At 60.6% G+C, this 17,491-nt stretch overlaps 1 protein-coding gene across 1 annotated transcript; it reads right to left on the reverse strand.

Annotated features, from left to right (window-relative positions):
• Positions 1–4,346: 4,346 nt before the first annotated feature.
• TOB2 (transducer of ERBB2, 2) lies at positions 4,347–12,277 on the reverse strand. Its single transcript, XM_056137558.1, has 2 exons — positions 12,145–12,277; positions 4,347–7,574 (listed from the first exon to the last, which is right to left on the reverse strand). Exon 2 carries the CDS (start codon positions 7,483–7,485, stop codon positions 6,424–6,426), a length of 1,062 nt encoding a protein of 353 aa, XP_055993533.1. The 5' UTR covers positions 7,486–7,574; positions 12,145–12,277; the 3' UTR covers positions 4,347–6,423.
• Positions 12,278–17,491: the final 5,214 nt, after the last annotated feature.

Genomic DNA, 17,491 nt, shown 5'->3' on the forward strand with positions numbered 1-17,491 from the left:
TCCGATTCTTGGTCAGCTGGGCCAGTGGGTGGGTGTGATGTCCCAGAGCGAGGTGCCACTCAGGCCCTGCAGCGTCAGGATACCTGGGCTGCCTGCCATGGGGGTTTGCCCGTGGGGCCCCCACACAGAGCTCGGACACGCCCAGCTGAGCTCTGGGGATCACAGACTTAGTGCTGGGGGGGGGCGTCCCACAGAGATGCCGCAAGCAGGACACACTGGCAGACGCACGCCTTCTCTTGGGGCCTGAGCGACCATCCAGCGGCGAGGGCGTTTGCCTTGCACGCAGCCAACCCAGGTTTGATCCTCAGCATTCCAGTGGTACCCCCCCACCGCCCCGAGCACCGCCAGGAGTGATTCCTGAGTGCAGAGCCAGGAGGAACCCCTGAGCATCACCTGGTGTGACCCAAAAAGCCAAGAAAAACAAACAACCATGCCTCCTCCCTGCATGGCAACTGGGTTTTTGTGTTTTGGGGTGGGCCACACCTGAAAGTGCTTAGGGCTTTTCTCCTGGCTGTGCTCAGGGATCACTCCTGGTGGTATAAGGGTGCCAGGGAACACACCTGATCAGCACCTCACTGTCCCGTCCTCCAGTCTCAAGGCCGGAATTTCAGACCACCGAGCCAGTCCCTGAATAACTTTTTTTTTTCTTTTTGGGTCACACCCGGCAATGCACAGGGTTTACTCCTGACTCTGCACTCAGGAATTACTCCTGTTGGTGCTTGGGGGACCCTATGGGATGCTGGGAATCGAACCCAGGTTGGCCGCGTGCAAGGCAAACGCCCTCCCCGCTGTGCTATCACTCCAGCCCCCCATCTGATAACTTTTGACATACCCTATACCTGTTCCACTATCCCAGCAATCAAAATAATGAACATATTCAGTATTTCCCATGATTTCCCTTGCCCCCCACCCTTGGGAGCCCCTTCTGCCTGAATTTTTGAGAATGCTCTAGAAATAAATCCCAACAGTATGTACTTTGAGATATATGACATGATATATGTGTATGACATGTGCTGTAGTTTCCCTCTCTTCCCTGGTGAATACTTTTCCTTGGAGGGGAGACCCTGGAATCTTCAGCCCTCCCCCCACACACCCCTCAAGTTCATTGGATTTTAAATCTGTGGCTAACACAGGAAGCCCTCGGAACATCCGTGCACCCCTCTCTGTACAGACAATGATTTCTGTTTCTTCTGGGCCAACCGTTGGAGATGGTGATGGTTGGGCTGCCTCGGGCTGACACTTAACTTTCTTTTTTCTTCTTTTTGGGAGGGGTCGTACCCGGCGATGCACAGAGGTTACTTCTGGTTTGCATTCAGGAATTACTCCTGGCGGTGCTCAGGGGATCATATGGGATGCTGGGGATCGAACATCTACCTGCTGTGCTATCGCTCCAGCCCCGACACCTAACTTTTTCTTTTTGCTTTTTGGGTCACACCCGGCGATAGACAGGGGTTACTCCTGGCTCCGCACTCAGGAATCACTCCTAGCGGTGCTCAGGGTACCATCTGGGATGCTGGGAATTGAAAGGAGGTGAGCCATGTGCAAGGCAAACACCCTCCCTGCTGTGCTATGGATCCGGCCCCCTTAAGGTGACTGGATCTGCACTCTGCTCCCAACTCCTGTCCCCTCAGACTTCTCCCTGGCTCTCTGTGGGGGCTGGAGCCGGGGCCTTGCCCCTGGGAGGGAACCGCTGTACCTCCAGCTTCGAGCACCTTCCCAGCCTTCTCCAAACTTCCACCTTGGTATGGACTGTTTGACACTAGAAGGTTCTTCGGGGATGCTGGAGACAGGAGCCTTTATCAGCTAGTTTGCAAATACTTCCTCCCAGTCTGTCACTTGTCTTTCTATCCTGGAGACTGAGAGGGATCTTCTGTTTCCTTTTTATCAAGTTCTAATTTTACCTTTTGTCTTCTCTGCCATATAGGGTATAGGTCCTTCACAACCCCTCTTAGAGCGCATCTGGGCCCATCTGGTCCACGCAGGAAGGGCCCCGGGAGGCCCCTGAATGAAGCACTTACCCTGACAGTCCCTGTTCCATTTTTCCTTTGTTTGGTTTTGGGCCCACAGTGGAGTTCAGGCCTTTCTCCTGTGCTTGGGGTTCACTCCTGGTGGTGCTCGAGGACCATATGTGGTCCCAGGGATCGGACCCGAGTTGCCTGCGCACAAGGCAAGTGCTTAAGGGGCTGAACCATGTCTCTGGTCCTTCACATTAGCGAAACCCCAATCGGGCCAGGTGGGAGGGAGGCCACGATGCACCCAGGCAGTGTCCTCCGCAGTGCCTGAGCCGCGGGCCGTCCTCTGGCTGGCCTGTTATTTATTTGCTTTTTTGGGTCAGATGCACAGGGGGTTACTCCTGGCTCTGCACTCAGGAATCACTCCTGCCCGTGCTCAGGGTACCATATGGGATGCTGGGACTCGAACCCGGGTCAGCCACATGCCAGGCAAACGCCCTCCCCGCTGTGCTATCACTCTCACTCCAGCCCCGTGCTGGCCTTTCTGTGGGGACACCATGCTGGTCCTTGGGTCTAGAAAGAAGGGGTTGGCTGGTTTCTCTCCGTCCTCTCGGCTGCTGATCTGATGAAGGAAAGCCACTAGGGAGTGTCCCCTCCCCCCAGGCTAACAGGCCAGCTGACGTTGGGGATGGGGAACCAGTCAGGCGAAAGGGGACTGTCTGCCGCTGGCCATGCGGTTTCCTCCCGCCTGGATGAGTCTGGCGCGTCCGTGTTGAGTGGGTGTTGAGTGGGAACGGGGGGTCTGTGCGGTAGAGCCGGCCGGATGCACGGTCAGCTGGGCCAGGCCTCCGCTCCTGCCCGCGCTTCCCTGAGGGTTCTCTCGGGGTGCTGAGTTGGCAGCCACAGGGTCCCACTCGGGCTAGGTCCCCCACGTTCCTCCCCAGCTGGGAAGGGGGCCACAGCACAGGGTCCTCCAGCACCCGCCCAGGCTCAGGGGACGGTGGGGACAGGACTGTGGGTCCTGAGGTAAGTCCAATGGTTAGTGAGGACCTGGCCCCGCTGACCTTTACTGCACAAACAGGCCCCGTGTCAAGAGGAATTTTTTTTTGCTTTTAGGGTCACACCCGGCGATGCACAGGGGCTACTCCTGGTGGTGCTCAGGGAACCATATGGGATGCTGGGAATCGAACCCGGGTCGGCCGTGTGCAAGGCAAACGCCCTACCCACTGTGCTATCTCTCCAGCCCCTCTTTTTTGCTGTTTTCCTCAAAGACAAATCTGGAAGTTCAGTAGGTTCCTGTTTCCTGGGGGCTTGGCGACCCCCGGTGGCTCCCAGTCTGTCCCCAGGCCCTGCCCAGACAGGGGAAGGAAGAGAACACAGCAGGGGCTGAGGGTGGCAGGCCTGACTGACTCAGATGACATGAGGCCCGGAGTGGGGTGCCCCACCGCCATGACTCACGGGGCCGCCACCTGCTTTCCAGGGAGACGCTCCCAGGTTTCGGGGCACTGTCCCGGCAGCGGGGCGGGGAAGAGACACGGGAGCTGCCCGCCCGGGCCGGCCTCTTGTCCACTAATGCCACAGCTGTCCCCTGACAGCTTCACTCAGTTGCCGACTGACGCGGGAAGGCACGGGCTGGGCCAGCAGGTGGCCTTTGAGGATGGACAGTAATGGCCTTGACGTTGAACCCGGACAGGCGTTTCAAAGCAGCCGCTGTGCTCAGCGTTTTTATTTTTTTTCTTTTTGGGTGACATCCAGTGATGCACAGGGGTTACTCCTGGCTCTGCACTCAGGAATTACCCCTGACAGTGCTCAGGGGACCCTATGAGATGCTGAGAATCGAACCTGGGTCGGCTGTGTGCAAGGCAAACGCCCTCCCCGCTGTGCTATGGCTCCGGCCCCTGGTCCCTGTGTTCTTCGGAGCAGTTGGGAGTGTGCAGAGCCCCGGGGAAGTGGGCAGCCTGAACATGGGCACGGGGGCAGGAATGGGGAAAACTGATGCCCACCAGGCCAGGTTGAGGGCTCCTGGACCACCATGTGGGCCGAGAACTGGCCTCCTGGTGGGGAGTGGGGCCAGAGACCCCCACCCAGCCCCTTCCATAGCAGTGGTCACAGGTCACCTTCAGCATGGCCGCAGCTTCCTGCCACCCTTGTTTCAAGGTCAGCAAGACCTGACCTTGTCCTCCTGACTCGGGGCTTCCCAAGGAGGGCAGGGGCTGCCTGTCCCTGGCACCTGGGGTGCCTCTGGAGCGGGCACCAAGCATTGCGCCCTTCAAATGGGGTAAGAATGGCACCTTGGTACACCCATTCGGGGCCCAGAGAGGCGAAGGGGGTCCCGGATCCCCCCCGCCCCCGGGGAGGCGGCCCCAAGAACACACAGCCCAGCCCGAGCAGGGAGACTATTATATATCATGCTTTTAATACAAACTTAAAAAAATCTGGAACAATATAAACTGTACAGATTTGATCAATCTTTTTTTGTTCTGCTTTTAAACTACGTCTCTAGACACACCAATGTCCCATTCTGAAATATTGCACGACATCCTGAGTACGAAATGCTCGGCTATCTTCTTCCGGCACTAAAGAAAAGCAGCTCGTGAGCTGGGCCCCCCCGAACCCCCATTTTCCTCTGCGTGGCGCCTCGCGGCCGCCCCCATCTCGGGGGCCAGGCTTAGAGCCTCCAGCTCACGGCATCGAGAATTCATCCCTCTGAACTAAAATGTCCATCCTTCTCGAACGCTACGCCTTGCATTTGTTCCTGGGAAGGGGGGTGGGGAGAAGGAGAAAAGGTGTTGTTTGAGTCTCCTCTTTTTTTTATTTTAAAGTTTGTTTTTCCTGAAAAAATATCTTACTCTCCACTTTTTTAAGAAAAAATCTTGAAAGAAAAAAAATTACTTCTTTTACGTTAGAAATATACATATATTATATATACTTCTTACATTTTACAAATGTAGCAAATTATTCAATACAAACGGACACCAAAAAATGTAAAAAAGAAACCAAAAAAGAAAAAAAAAAAAAAGGTTGTCCTACGAAACCAGGTAAATTAGTGCAGATTCTCCTTTCTGTTTTCTTAAAAAATAAAACCGAAGCAAAAATGCCTAGATTTGAGACGAGACAGACTGAACCGAGCCCCAGAGCCCAGACGCTCCTGAAGTTTTCTTCGGTATTTCAGGATCTCGGGGCTGGTACCGTCGCTCGTGAGGGGGCGGGAGGGGGGCATAAGGCAGCATCCAGCCTGCCCCGAGCAGCTGCCTGGGTGGGATGAGGCTGGGGGGAGGGGGCCAGAAGCCAGGACAATGCCCCTCGGGCGGAGGGAGGTAGGGCTGGCTCCCCTGCAAGGCTGGCAGTGCCCATCTGGGTGGGACCCGCTGCCACAGCAGTTGCTCACGCGGGTTTTGGGGGGAGCTGGGCTGCCGAGGGCGTTGATACCTTCCGGGGGGGGGGCGGGGGCCAGGAACCCACTAGGGGCAGGAATCCTGGCCCGCCAGCCCCGCCCCTCGCGCCCAAGGTGTGCTGGGCAGGTGACAGGGGCTGGGGGTGCTGAGTACTCAAGCAGACAGGGACATTCACATATCTACACCCCGGGGACCCTCCCCTGTCCCGGCTGGTGCTTCAGATTCTGCCAGCTCCAGTGCGGACCCCCAAAACCCTGGGGGCTAAGTGAGGGGCCTTTCCTTTGCATCCGAGGCTGCGGCAGCCCCCGCCCCCCTCTTTTTGGTCAAAAACAAACAAGTGCACCAGCTCCCTGTGCGGGGCCTCCCTGGGCGTGACCCCAGCCACCGGCCACCGTGTGACCCCCCCCCCACTCCAGCCCTCAACCCCAGACACAAAGGAGCACTTGCTACGACTTGGAGTCATACCCAGGGGTCAGGTTTCACATGGCTTGGAATCCTTTAAAACAGGACAGCAAACCAACTGTGGGTGCGCACACACACACAGACACGCGCACACACACACCTTCACACGTCTGTCGCACCCAGTCCCAACCTCAGGCCCAGGGGAGAAGGGGCAGAGATGAGGGGCGCCCTCAGGAGACCCCGGCCGGCCTGAGAGGAGTAGGTGTTGGGGGGGCAGGCCTGGAAGGGGCCTGCTGAGGTTGGACGGCTGAGGAGGGGACAGAGGCAGTGACACAGGGCAGCGCTCCCGTCCACGGGAGGGGCGGGGGGGGGGGGGGCGCGCATCTGCCCCGCCCGTCCTCGGCACAGGCAGCCCCTAACCAGCGATGTCGAAAGCTACACGGAGAAAAGGAAAGAAAAAAGAAAAAGAAAAAAGAAATCTAAACCTGAATTAACCGAGGAGGAGGCGGTGGGGGTTCGGGGGGGCCCTCCCGCTTGTGCCTGGGCCGCCTCTTCCTGCTGGACACGGGGGTGGTGAGGAGATGGGAGATCTCTTTGTGACGTTGTTTCCCTCTGCTCCTTTTCTGGCCTCTCCCCTCCTGTGCTGTGGTCTCGGGGGGCCGCCGGGCCGCCGGTCAGTTGGCCAGCACGACGGGCTGGAAGGGCTGGCTGGGGTACTGCATGGCGCTCAGGTTGTAGCTCAGGCCCTCCACGAAGGGCGACTTCTCCAGGAAGAGGCTGCCCGAGCCGCCCCCCAGCACCTGGGCCACGTCGAAGCTGCCGCCGCTGCCGCCGCCGCCGCTGCTGCTGCTGCTGCTGCCGCCGGGCCCGGCCCCGCTGCCCCCCAAGGGCGCCGGGCTGCCCCCCTGGCCATCGGCGGCGGTGGCACCGTCGAAGAAGAGGCTGGGCGAGCTGCCGCCGCTGTACACGAACTCCTTGGCGTTGGGCGACAGCTGGGACTGCGGGGCCGGCGCGGCCGAGATGAAGTTCAGCGAGTGCACCGACAGGGAGACGCCCTTGTGCCGCAGCAGGCTGCCGGTGGGCGAGCGGGCCAGGCGCGGGGGCGGCGGCGGGGGCTGCGGGCCGCTCCCCCCGCCGGCACCCGCCGCCCCACCCCCCTTCTTCATCTTGGTGGAGCCGAACTTGGTGGCGGCGAAGGAGGCGGTGGTGAAGGTGATGGGCTGCGCGGAGCGGGGGATGAAGGTGGGGCTGGGGGACTGGCCCAAGGCCGGCGACGGCGAGCTGGACAGGGAGCCGTCCTGGCTGCCGATGGGCACGAAGACCTGGGCGTCGGGGTTGAAGCTGCTCTTCATCTCCTTGTCCAGCTCCGGGGCGGCCCCGCCCTCGCCGGCGTCCAGGTACAGCACCTTCACGGCGCCCTTCTCCCCGATCTGGTAGGACACCTCGAACGGGTCGATCCAGACGCTCAGCTCCTCGGGCACGTTGGCGCGCACGTCCTCCACGGCCAGGCCGCTGCGCTTGGCGGCCAGCTCCACCACGGGGTCCACCAGCTCCCCGATGTGGACGCAGCGGAAGCCGGAGCCCTTCAGCGGCCTGTTGGGGTACCAGTGGCCCTCGTATTTCTTCTTCAGGAGGCGCTCCAGCTCTTCCCCAAACAGGTCTGCCCGGCGCCGGGGCAGCTTGTTGTACAAGTAGGAGATGATGAAGTTGAGGGCGACTTTGATCTCCAGCTGCATGGTCCGGGCCCGCGCGGAGTCAGCTCAGGGCTCGAGCCGAGGGCAGGGGCGGGGGGTGTGCAGTGGACAGCCTTGGGCTCCAGGTGGCTCTGGGGAACGAGAGAGGGCAGCATGAGTGGCCAGACAGACAGGAAGGCCCAGGTGGATGCCTAGTCCAGGTCCCCACATGGGCTTGAGGTTCTCAGGGAGCCGTTGAGAAGCTCGCTGCGTCCCAGGATGCCAGCTGCCTCCCACCGTATCCGGCTGCTAGCAGGCACCCGAGAAGGTCAGCGGTTACTGTCAAGTCATTCCAAAGAAATCGGGGCGCTCAGGTCCCCACCGTGCTGAGAAGTCACCGTATGAGTGACTCCCCGGCCACAAGCCCTACTTCCGCTGTATCAGGGAAAAGCTCTCGCCAACTCGTCTCTGCGATGACCTGGGCGAAGCCCCGGCTGAGACATGGGTTTAACTCTTGAGTTTTCCTCCTTCAATGGGGAGTTAAAGGTCACTCAGCAGGAAGTGGCCCAGTCTAACTCTGCAGTGGGGGCTTGGACTCTGGTTACCTCCAATTGTCACACCCCCACCCCCACCCCCACTGGCTCTGGTTTGCAGAGCTGACTGTCCCCGAGGAGAGCCTGTCCCACCCAGAGGCTCCCAGAATGGAGACAAGAGCAGGAGTCCAGCAGGGAGACGGCTCCCAGCCAGGTGCAGGCCGACACCCCTGTGAGGGGGCACAGAGAAGGCCTTTTCTTTCCATCATCCTTTCCATCCCACCAGCTGGGGAACCAACACCCCCTGGCTCCCTGGGACTGTCTGACCACCTGCCCCTGGCGCTGGACCCAAGTTATCAAGTGTTTGCAGATCCCCGGGGAGGAGGCGGCCCAAGATCAACACGCAGACTGTTATTTTGGGATTCTCTCCCAGCCAGAGCCCACAGAGGTCAAAAAGGTTTATTCCTGAGGTCTGGGCCAGACTCATGTCTCAGGAAGATGAGCCGTGAGCCCCGCGCGAGCCAGTGACCCTGACCATCCCACTGGCTCTCAAAGGGGGAAGCTGAGAGCGGACGCTGGCAGGGGCAGCAGGGCCTGACCACAGCGGCCCAGGCCGAGCGAGGACCCCCGTCTGGGGGAGTCCACGGCAGCAGCTTGGTTTGGCGCCAGAGCAGTCAGAGGCGAGCTCTAGGTTTGAGGGCCAAATGGTGGGAAAAGCTGCCCCATCACAGCCCGTAACCCTCAGGGGGCGTTTCTCGGGGCTCGGGCCGGATTGACGTGCAGTGCCCATGTGGGCTGCAGTCTTTGAGGTCCGACCGCACAGTTGACACAGTGCCTAAGGATGGCGTCTCCCATGCCCTCCCGAGGGGGATGCTCAAGACTCAGGAGAGGGCCCTCAGGAGGGACTGTACAGTGGGGAGGGTGTTTGCCTTGCATGCGGCCAACGTAGGTTTGATCCCCAGCATCCCATATGGTCTCCTGTGCCTGGCTAAAGTAATTCCTGAGTGCGGGGCCAGGAGCATGCCCGAAAAGCCAAACAAAAACAGAAGAATAGCCCCGTGTGCCTCCTGTTCTAATACAGACTAATCTCCAAGTTACTTCCAACTCACGGTACCCCACGGGGTTGGCGGGCAAAGGGCACTCCTGCACAGGCCCAAGGGCTCCGAGGTCTTCTCACGCCTGCTCACCCACGGGTCAGCCTGCCCTCAACGTGCCCCGGGACAGAAGCTTCCCTCCAGCCGGCCCCGCCAGCCGTTTCTCGCAGCCGTCGCAACCGAAAGCCGCACACCCACTGGCACGGCGGCGATGCTGTCCTCGGACAAGGAAGTGGGTAATGCCACCTTTGCCTCTTTAATTGGAGAACAGGCCAGGCCAGATGGCTGCGGGGTGTTACCTCACAAAAATGCCAGACAACCAGAATGAGATTTTCTGCTCTATCAGCTCAGGCTCTAATTTGGACTTCAAGAAGCTTATGAAATGGAGGATTAAAGCACAGTCTAGTCTTTAACTAAAGGCAGGCGTGACCGTTCGGGTGCGTTTGCTTATTCTTTTAAGGCTCTGGGCAGAGCCGAGAGCTTCTGTGTAAACTAGACAATGCGGCAAAGATGAGAATGCTTAAAAATAACTGCCCTCCACTAAAAGGAATCAGTGGAGTCTGAGTTAGCAAAGGACTGGGCCATCTTTCTCCACCTCTGGGTCAGGTGACAAACACACACACACACACACACAAAACATGTTCTAACAAGAGCAAAATCTACCTTCTGACAATCAATCAAAAAGTTGCAAGTAATGTATCTGAATTCTATCCGATTTCACTTAAGAGTTTATCCTCCTTCGCTTGCTTACTAGTTAACCCCTGAATTCGGATCCCTTGCAAGGAAGGGGCTTGTATCTCAACGAGTCAGTGCTTAACAGAATGACAAAAAAGGGGAAAAGAAAGGCGGCTTGGAGCCCGGGACCCGGCAACGTAACGCAGACTCCGTGCATCTGTGGACAGAGAATGCTTAGGGGGGCTTTAAGGAAGACATCCAGCACCCGCCGCAACACCGTTTTGCGGCGTTGACACTCGGGTCACCCCACATTCGGGCAGAAAAGGAGGGGTCCTCAGTTTTATCGAGGCCAGCGCTGCACCCCCTAGGGCTGAGAGCGGGTCCCTGGGGTCCCCTGGCCAGCCCTACCCCGCCCATCGGCCCGGAAGGGTAAGTGCGGTGGAGACTTCAAGGACTTCTGCCCACCCAGTGCACTTCCGCACCCGAAGTCTCCCACTCTCTCCCGCAAACAGGGGCTGGCGACCGGGCTCCTTGTGGGAGTCACGGGGTCCGCCGAAGCCCCAAGGATAAGCGGACTCCAACCGAGCCCCACGGAGGTGGGTGGAAGCGGGGAGGTGGGGCCGCGCCGCGCACGGCACTCTGGGAACTGTAGTCCTCCCAAGCCCCAGGCGGGGGCCGGGGCAAGTGACCCACTTTCCTCGCGCACTACACTTCCCTGCATGCACTGCGAAGGCTCGGCTGGGGGTGACTGCGCATGCCCGGGAACGAGCCGGGCCGCGGGCCGGAGCAGCGAGGAAAAGTTTCCGATGCACATGCGCGCTGGGGCGGTCCCCCCCCCCCCCACACCGCCTAATCCATTTTATAGCCGGGCTCCCCCCACCCCCGCCAGCCTAGGCCCTTACTCTCCGTGGAGGCCCACCCTACCGGCTGGTTGGTGAACGAGCCTCAACTTTTTCTGCCCCTTCCCTTCGCCGCTCCCAGAACTGTGGAATGAGGGGAGCCGTGCGTCCAGGAGTTCTTTCCGGGGGCGAAGGATGCGGACTGGGGTGGGAAAGGTCGCACCCCGCCCTGCCCGCACCCTGTCCGCACCCTGCCCGGGCCGGGCTGCTGCCAGGAAGAGAGAAAAGGGCCCTTCGCAACTTGCAGCCCGGTGGGCTCCGCTCCGGCAGCCCCCACCCCCGATCAGCCCCGTTCCCCGGGCAGAGAAACACCCACCCGCCCGCCCGCCCACCCACCCCGGGAAGCTGCGGGGACGCCCGGGCCCACCTGCGCCAGGCAGGCCCGACCGCCAGCAGAGCCCCAGCCTCACCCCGGGGCGCCCGATCCCAGCCCCCGGGTAACCCGAGCCGGCCGGCGACCGCACGGGGACGCGCGCGGGCAGGGCAGGCGGGCGCAAACATCTGACACCTGGGCATCGCCGCCGGCCGCTCGCTCGGGATGGTCGGCGGGGCGGGGCGGGGCGGGGCGGGGCGGGACTCCCGGGCCCGGGGACCCCGTTCGCCAGGCAGGAGGAAAGGACGGTCGGCTGGTGGGCAGGCACGGAGCCCCCTCCTCCCCGCACCTCTCGAGTTCAAAGCCCGCTGGGGGGGGGGGGCGGAGGAGAGGCGCAGGGGCAGCCGCTCCTCCTCTCGGGCTCGCTCCTTCCCCTCCCTGTCCGGTCAAGGGCACAGTCCATCCTCCGGACCCGAGGGCGAGCAGCGCTGGGCGTGCGTGCGTGTGTGCGCGCGGGGCTGGAGAGGGGGTGCCCTCGCCCGCAGGCGGGGTTCGGGGCACTCTTTCCCGCCCAGCTACTCCTGAAAGCGCTCAAGCTAAAATGGTTGAATTCCGAATTGCTCGGCGCCCGGAGGGCAGCTGGCCCCGCCGGGCCGGTCCAAAAGGCGGGGTGTCCACCCGCCCGGCCTCGGGCTCCCAGGGCCAGAAATCAACCCGATTAATTATTACCACCACCCCCTAACCCCACTCTCGGGAGGAGGAGAAGCAGCAGCAAGCAGCAAGCAGCAGCAAAACAAGGCCTTGATTTCCCCTTCCTCTGATTTATTTAACGGGGTGCAAGTTCTGGGGGGGGGGTTTGTGTGTGTGTTTGGAGGTGATGCGGGGGGGGAGAAGGAAAAAAATCTATCGCGTCTCTAGGAGACGAAGCAGAGAAAAAGAGAGAGGGAGAGAGAGAGAGAGAGGCGGCGGAGGGAAGAAATGCACCGCACTTGGGGAAGAGATGATGGGGTGCTCCAGGCTGACTGTGAGCACGGGAGGGGAGACCGGGAGCTCCGGAGGGAGGAAGGTCGAAGGGGAGAGGAAAATGCTGCCGAGCCGGGATGGGGTGGCGGGGGGGTAGATGGCAACGTGGAGCGTCCAGCCAAAGTGAAGGGCGAGGGCGGGGGGCAGGCATCGGAGCTGTCGGGTCCCGGAGCCCCCCCACTCACTCGGTGTCGGCGGCGGCGGCGGGGCGGCTTCTCCCTCCGGAGTGCTCCGGGGCTCGGGCAAGTCCTTTCCTCCGTGGAGGGGCTGGGTGCGGGGCGAGCGGGGGGGAACGGGTGGGCGCTGCCTCGAATTCTCCGCTTTCCGGAGCTCGGGCTGGCGGCGGCGGCGGCGGGGGCTACCGCGGGGAGGGCGGCTCGTGTCCCGGGCAGGCAGGCGGGCGGGCGGGCGGCGCTGCTCTTCTAGCCCCGACGACGCGCACCGTCCCGCAGCCCGGCCCGAAGTGAGCAAAGTCAATGAAAAGTTTCACCCTTAGCAACCCTGCGCACGGATCCCGCCTCCCCACCCCTGCGCGCTGCGTCCCTCCGCCCCGCGGGCCGGGGCGGGGCCGGGCCGGGACTACTTCCACGCCGCCCGCCGCTTAACCCCTCGCGCCGCGCGAGCTCCGCGAGCCGGCCGGGTCCTCCCGCCGGCCTGCCCGGGTCCTGCCCCGCGGTCCTCCCGGAAAGCGCGCTGGGAGGAGCGCCAGGCGCCCGCGCCCCCGAAACTCGCTGCAGACGGGGGAGGGGGTGCGTGGAGGTCGCGGGGAGCGCCCCCGGCTCGGACGCTCGCCCCATCGGGCCCCCTCCCCGGCCTCCCCCCAGCAGACGGCTCGGAGCGCCCCCGTTTCGCTCACTTCGCGGGTAGTTGGGGGCGAGAGGGGGTCCCCCCCCACCCGGGGAGCGACGCGAAGCGCTTCGGACTTTGATCGATTCGGGGCGGCCCGAGGTCTCGGAGCGCCTCGTGCGACGCGGGCGCCAGCGCGAGGGGCACAGCGGGGCCCCGCGGGCCCGGGAGCTGGACCAGCCGGCGCCCCGTTCCCTCGCGGCGGGGAAAGGGCCCGCGTGGGCTCCCGCGCAGGCGCGGCGGCCTGTCGGCAGACGCCCCCGAGCCTTTCTTTCTCCCGGGACGGCGACCCCCGCCGGGCGCTCGGGGGAGAACCGTATTCCTCCTAGTAGCGGCGCCCAGCCCGAGCCCGAGCCCGAAGGCGCCGGGCTCGCCGAACCCGGGGCGGGGCGAGCCGGGCCCGAGCGCTCGAGGCCTCCCTCCACCCCGCACCACCCCTCGGCCTCTGAGCCGGCCGCGGAGTTGGGGGGTGGGGAGGGCAGGTGGGGAGGGCCGTGCCCGGGTGAGGTCAGGCGGACTGGGACTGCCAGGTGGCGATGCCCGGGGCGCCCCGGGAGCTGGCACCTTGTCTTCTCCCGTCTCTCCTCGAGTCGTTCGTTGTTTTTTTTTTTTTTTCCAATCCCCTCCCCGTCCTCGACCTTTATGCTCATTCGAGACGGTTCCAGCCCAACGGCAGCCTCCGAACCCACGTGGGGGGTGGCGAGATCCGAAAGTTTCCAGCTACGATCGCTTTGCTTGCACCCCCCACCCCCAGCCCGCGCCTCCCCGGTCGGTTTATTATTCATTTATTTATTTGATTTATTTTTGGCAAGGGCAAAGAGCAACGAGCGGGGGCGGGGGGGCCCGAATGCGCATTCCTCGGCTCCCGGAGAGTCCGGCCGCCTCGGAGGGCAAACTCCAGGGAGCCCCGAGGGCCCCGACCCACCCCGCCCCCGCCCCGCCCCCGCTTCGGCTTCAACTCCTGGGGTTCCTCCAGGGACTACTTGCCTCGTGCGTCAGCGAGCGGCACCGCGTCACCAGCACGCCCCCTCGGCCGTACCCCTGCCTCCCCTCCCCTCCGCTCCCCTCCCCTCCGCTCCCGCCCGCCCGCTCGCGCGCTCCCGCCCGGCGCGTTCCAGCCGCCCAAGCCCCGACCTACGCGAAGGGTTTCGGAACCACCGAGGAGCTAAAAATACACCCGGCCTCTTAGCAACAGCCTCGCCATTGGCCCGAGCGCGGGGAGCGGGCGACGCCTGATTGGCTGTTCGGGCCAACCGCTAAGGCCTAAGGACGGGGGCCGAGGGCCCAAGAGCCGAGCCGTGGGGGCCCCGCGGGGGTGGGGCGGGGGGTGCGTTTGCGCACTGGGTCGCTGGGCCGTGCAAGGGATGCTGGTACTTGTGGTCCTTTTTATTCGAGCCGGCCACGGAAATAAGGGGAGTGGGAGTCCTACCCCGCCCTGCGCAGACTTAGCAAATCGGTTCGACTCGTTTTCTCACCAAACCTGGGGGTTAAAACGTGATACTGTATCGAAGGCCCGGCTCACAAAGTAGCGGTTCTTAAAGGGACCCGTTCGGGCCCCCGTGGCATTCCACACAGCCCAGGCCGGGTTCCTTATGCGTTTCCCCGAGAAGAAACCTCTCAGGAGGGGCTGGAGCAATAGCACAGCGGGGAGGGCGTTTGCCTTGCACGCGGCAGACCCGGGTTCGATTCCCAGACATCCCATATGGTCCCCTGAGCACCGCCAGGGGTAATTCCTGAGTGCAAAGTCAGGAGGAACCCCTGTGCGTGGCTAGGTGTGATCCAAAAAGCTAAATAAATAAATAGGATTACTGGTGGTAGATGCAGACTTTGAATAGATGAAGCCCGGGGTTCTACCCTTCCCCCCCCCCCCCCCCCCCCCCCAGTTTCCTGAGCTAGCTTAATGGCTGAGCTGGCTGAGCTGAAATGAATACTCAGGGTGCTGTGTCCTGGGGGGGGGGGGGGTTCATCCTTGAATTCCGTGAAGGCTGAGGGTGGGCCACTAGGGTGCTACGCTCCAAACTCCTCCCTCTCCTCCCTCTCCTCCCACGTTGTGCTGGCACCACACCTGCATCAAACAAAATGGAGCAATTGGAGCAATTCAGCCTCCCTGGCAAAGGGGAGAGCTCAGGGAGAGGGTGAGCATATAAATAGGAAAAGGTAAAATGGGAGGGGGGGTAATCACCCTGCTTAATTGCCGTCTTCATTTATCATGTGATGAGAGGGATGTTTTTCCCTTGCCCAACCCGTGATTTCATCTTGCAGAGGGCTTAATTGTGAGCTGAATGTGGGCTCAAGCATCCCCAGTCTCCTCCCACCTTGAATAATCACATGTTGAAAGGCACACACGGTGTTTGGAGCTTCAGGAGAGGCTGCAGAGGAGGGAGTCGAGGAGACTGTCTGGGGTAAGCAAGTCGGGCCAGATGTTTGGCCGCCCTGACCTGCCAGGCTGGTCGTAATTAACCCCAATTAACTCCAGGGGATGAATTAACTCTCATACAGACTTGCCAGGATGAGAAAATTTTGCTTTTTAAAAAGCTATCCAGGTAAATAGTTCCTCAGTTTGATCCCTGGGCTGCCCTGCTCCAGCTGGGCCGGAACAGAGCCAGAGAGATGTCAAGGCCGGGGGTTGGGCCCTGGCAGCCAATGACTTGCTGTTTACTCACCTCGATGGGAATGAATGAAGTCAACAGGGCAAATGAGCAAACCTGCCTATTGTTGAGACACCAACAACCTCGGCTTTGGAAGAAGGCGCCGTAGCAGCCTGGGTGGCAGCAGACGGGCCACTTGGGGAACTGAGTCACGGGAGTTTCTATTTCAGCCTTAACAGCTTTTTCCACGCCTGATCCCTTTTCGCCACAGAGTAATATGCTACAGCCGTAGCAGGTGCTGGCAGAAAGTCCTCAGATCCTCGACGTGACGGGGTTTGGGTTTTTGGTCTTCGCTCCTTCGGAAGCTCTCACTGTGGCCTAAGTGTCACAGCTGTCAGCGGTTTCATGATCCACAGAACAGTCTAACCCCAGCGACTCTTTCCCATTTATGTTCTGGCTTCCAGCTGTATTCGAGCTACAGGTCAGAAGAGACGGGTAGATACAGTCTCCCTGAAATTTGGTTCCCTTTCACTCCCTGGGAAGTTTTCTTCACTTAGAAGCTTCTGTCAGGCCAAGGGCCACATTTCATGGATGTCTTGGCTTGGCATACAGTGAGACACAAATATTCTAAAATGAGCTGACAGCATTTAAAAATGGGGGGGGGGGGGAGAGAGAGAGAGAGAGAGAGAGAGAGGGAGAGAGAGAACAGCAGGTAGGGTATATGCCGTGCACATGGCCGGCCTGGGTTCGATCACTAGCAATCCCATATGGTCCGAGCCTACCAGCCAGGAGTGATTCCTGAGTGCAGTACAGCCTGAGCACGGCCGGGTGTGCCCCCCAAACAAACACACACAAAAATGACATTACACAAAAACTTGATTTGAGGGGTCGCACCCCTCAGTTCTGGGGGAGCAGCCCACGTGATGCTGGGACTCCGAGTTTCCACATGGACAGCACGTGATCTAGCCCTTTGAGCCATTTCTCCAGTTCCCATATACATCAATTTGCCACTTGTCCTGAATTTATGACTTTGCTAACTCCAAGCTAGCAGTTCAGTTGTCAGGACCATCCTCCTGAGAGGGCCGCTGCCAGCGCCTCCCTTCCCAGCACTTCCAGCGGGACATTGGAGGTCACAGACCATTTATCACCACGTTTGGGCTGTGCACACACACACCTCTTCCCAATACGATCACGATCACGACCAACCTGTTGTTCGTCGATTGCCTCGAGCAGGTGTCAGTAACGTCTTCTTCGTCCTAGCACTGAGATTTTTTTTTTAAAGTGCCATATTCAAGGCTTTTTCAGGGTTAGGAGAATGAGACCCATCATTGTTACTGGTATTTGGCATATTGGGTATACCACGGGGAGTTTGCCAGACTCTGCCGTGTGGGCAGGTTACATTTGGTAGCCTGCCAGCTTGTCCAAAGTAGGAATGAGATGATAAGATGATAAGCTTCCGGGAGCTGAGTGTGATAATCTCTGGATCCTGGCCGTTGTTGGAGTTACACGGCAGTTGGTGAGTGTAACTGTCTAGTTACTGGCAGGTCCAGTCCCAAACCGTGCAGGCTTGGAGATCTCAGCCCCGGGTGCCACACACCTGGGTTCCTCTGCCAGTTCTTTTATGCGTGAGGCTCATCCAAGTGTGTGGAGAGTGGTCCCAGCATGGCCTTCTCCCAATCCGATCACTCAGCCAAATTCCCAAGTTGTCCCTCCCTTTCTAGTTCAGTCTAATAAGGTACTACAGCTGCTTATTGTGTGCATGCAGTAAAGGGAGAAGCAGAATTTGGGGTCTTATCACTGTCACTGTCCTCCCGTTGTTCATCAATTTTGCTCGAGCGGGCCCAGTAACATCTCCATTGGAGACTTTGTTGTTGCTGTGTTTGGCATATCGAATACGTCACGGGGAGCTTGCCAGGCTCTGCCGTGCGGGCGAGATACCCTCGGTACCTTGCTGGGTTCTCCGAGAGGGGCGGAGGAATCGAACTCGGGTCGGCCATGTTGGCTGTGTGCAAGGCAAACGCCCTACCGTTGTGCCCACTATTTTAAAACGTATCGGATTTTACATAGATGTTTTAGAATTAAATAAAATAAAAATTAG

Source organism: Sorex fumeus, unplaced genomic scaffold (genome assembly GCF_029834395.1).
Source record: "Sorex fumeus unplaced genomic scaffold, SorFum_2.1 ptg000125l, whole genome shotgun sequence".
In the NCBI taxonomy this organism is placed as follows: Eukaryota; Metazoa; Chordata; class Mammalia; order Eulipotyphla; family Soricidae; genus Sorex; species Sorex fumeus.

Coding starts and splice junctions, on each gene's coding strand:
- TOB2 (XM_056137558.1), bottom strand. CDS start 7,485: ATGCAGCTGGAGATCAAAGTCGCCCTCAACTTCATCATCTCCTACTTG.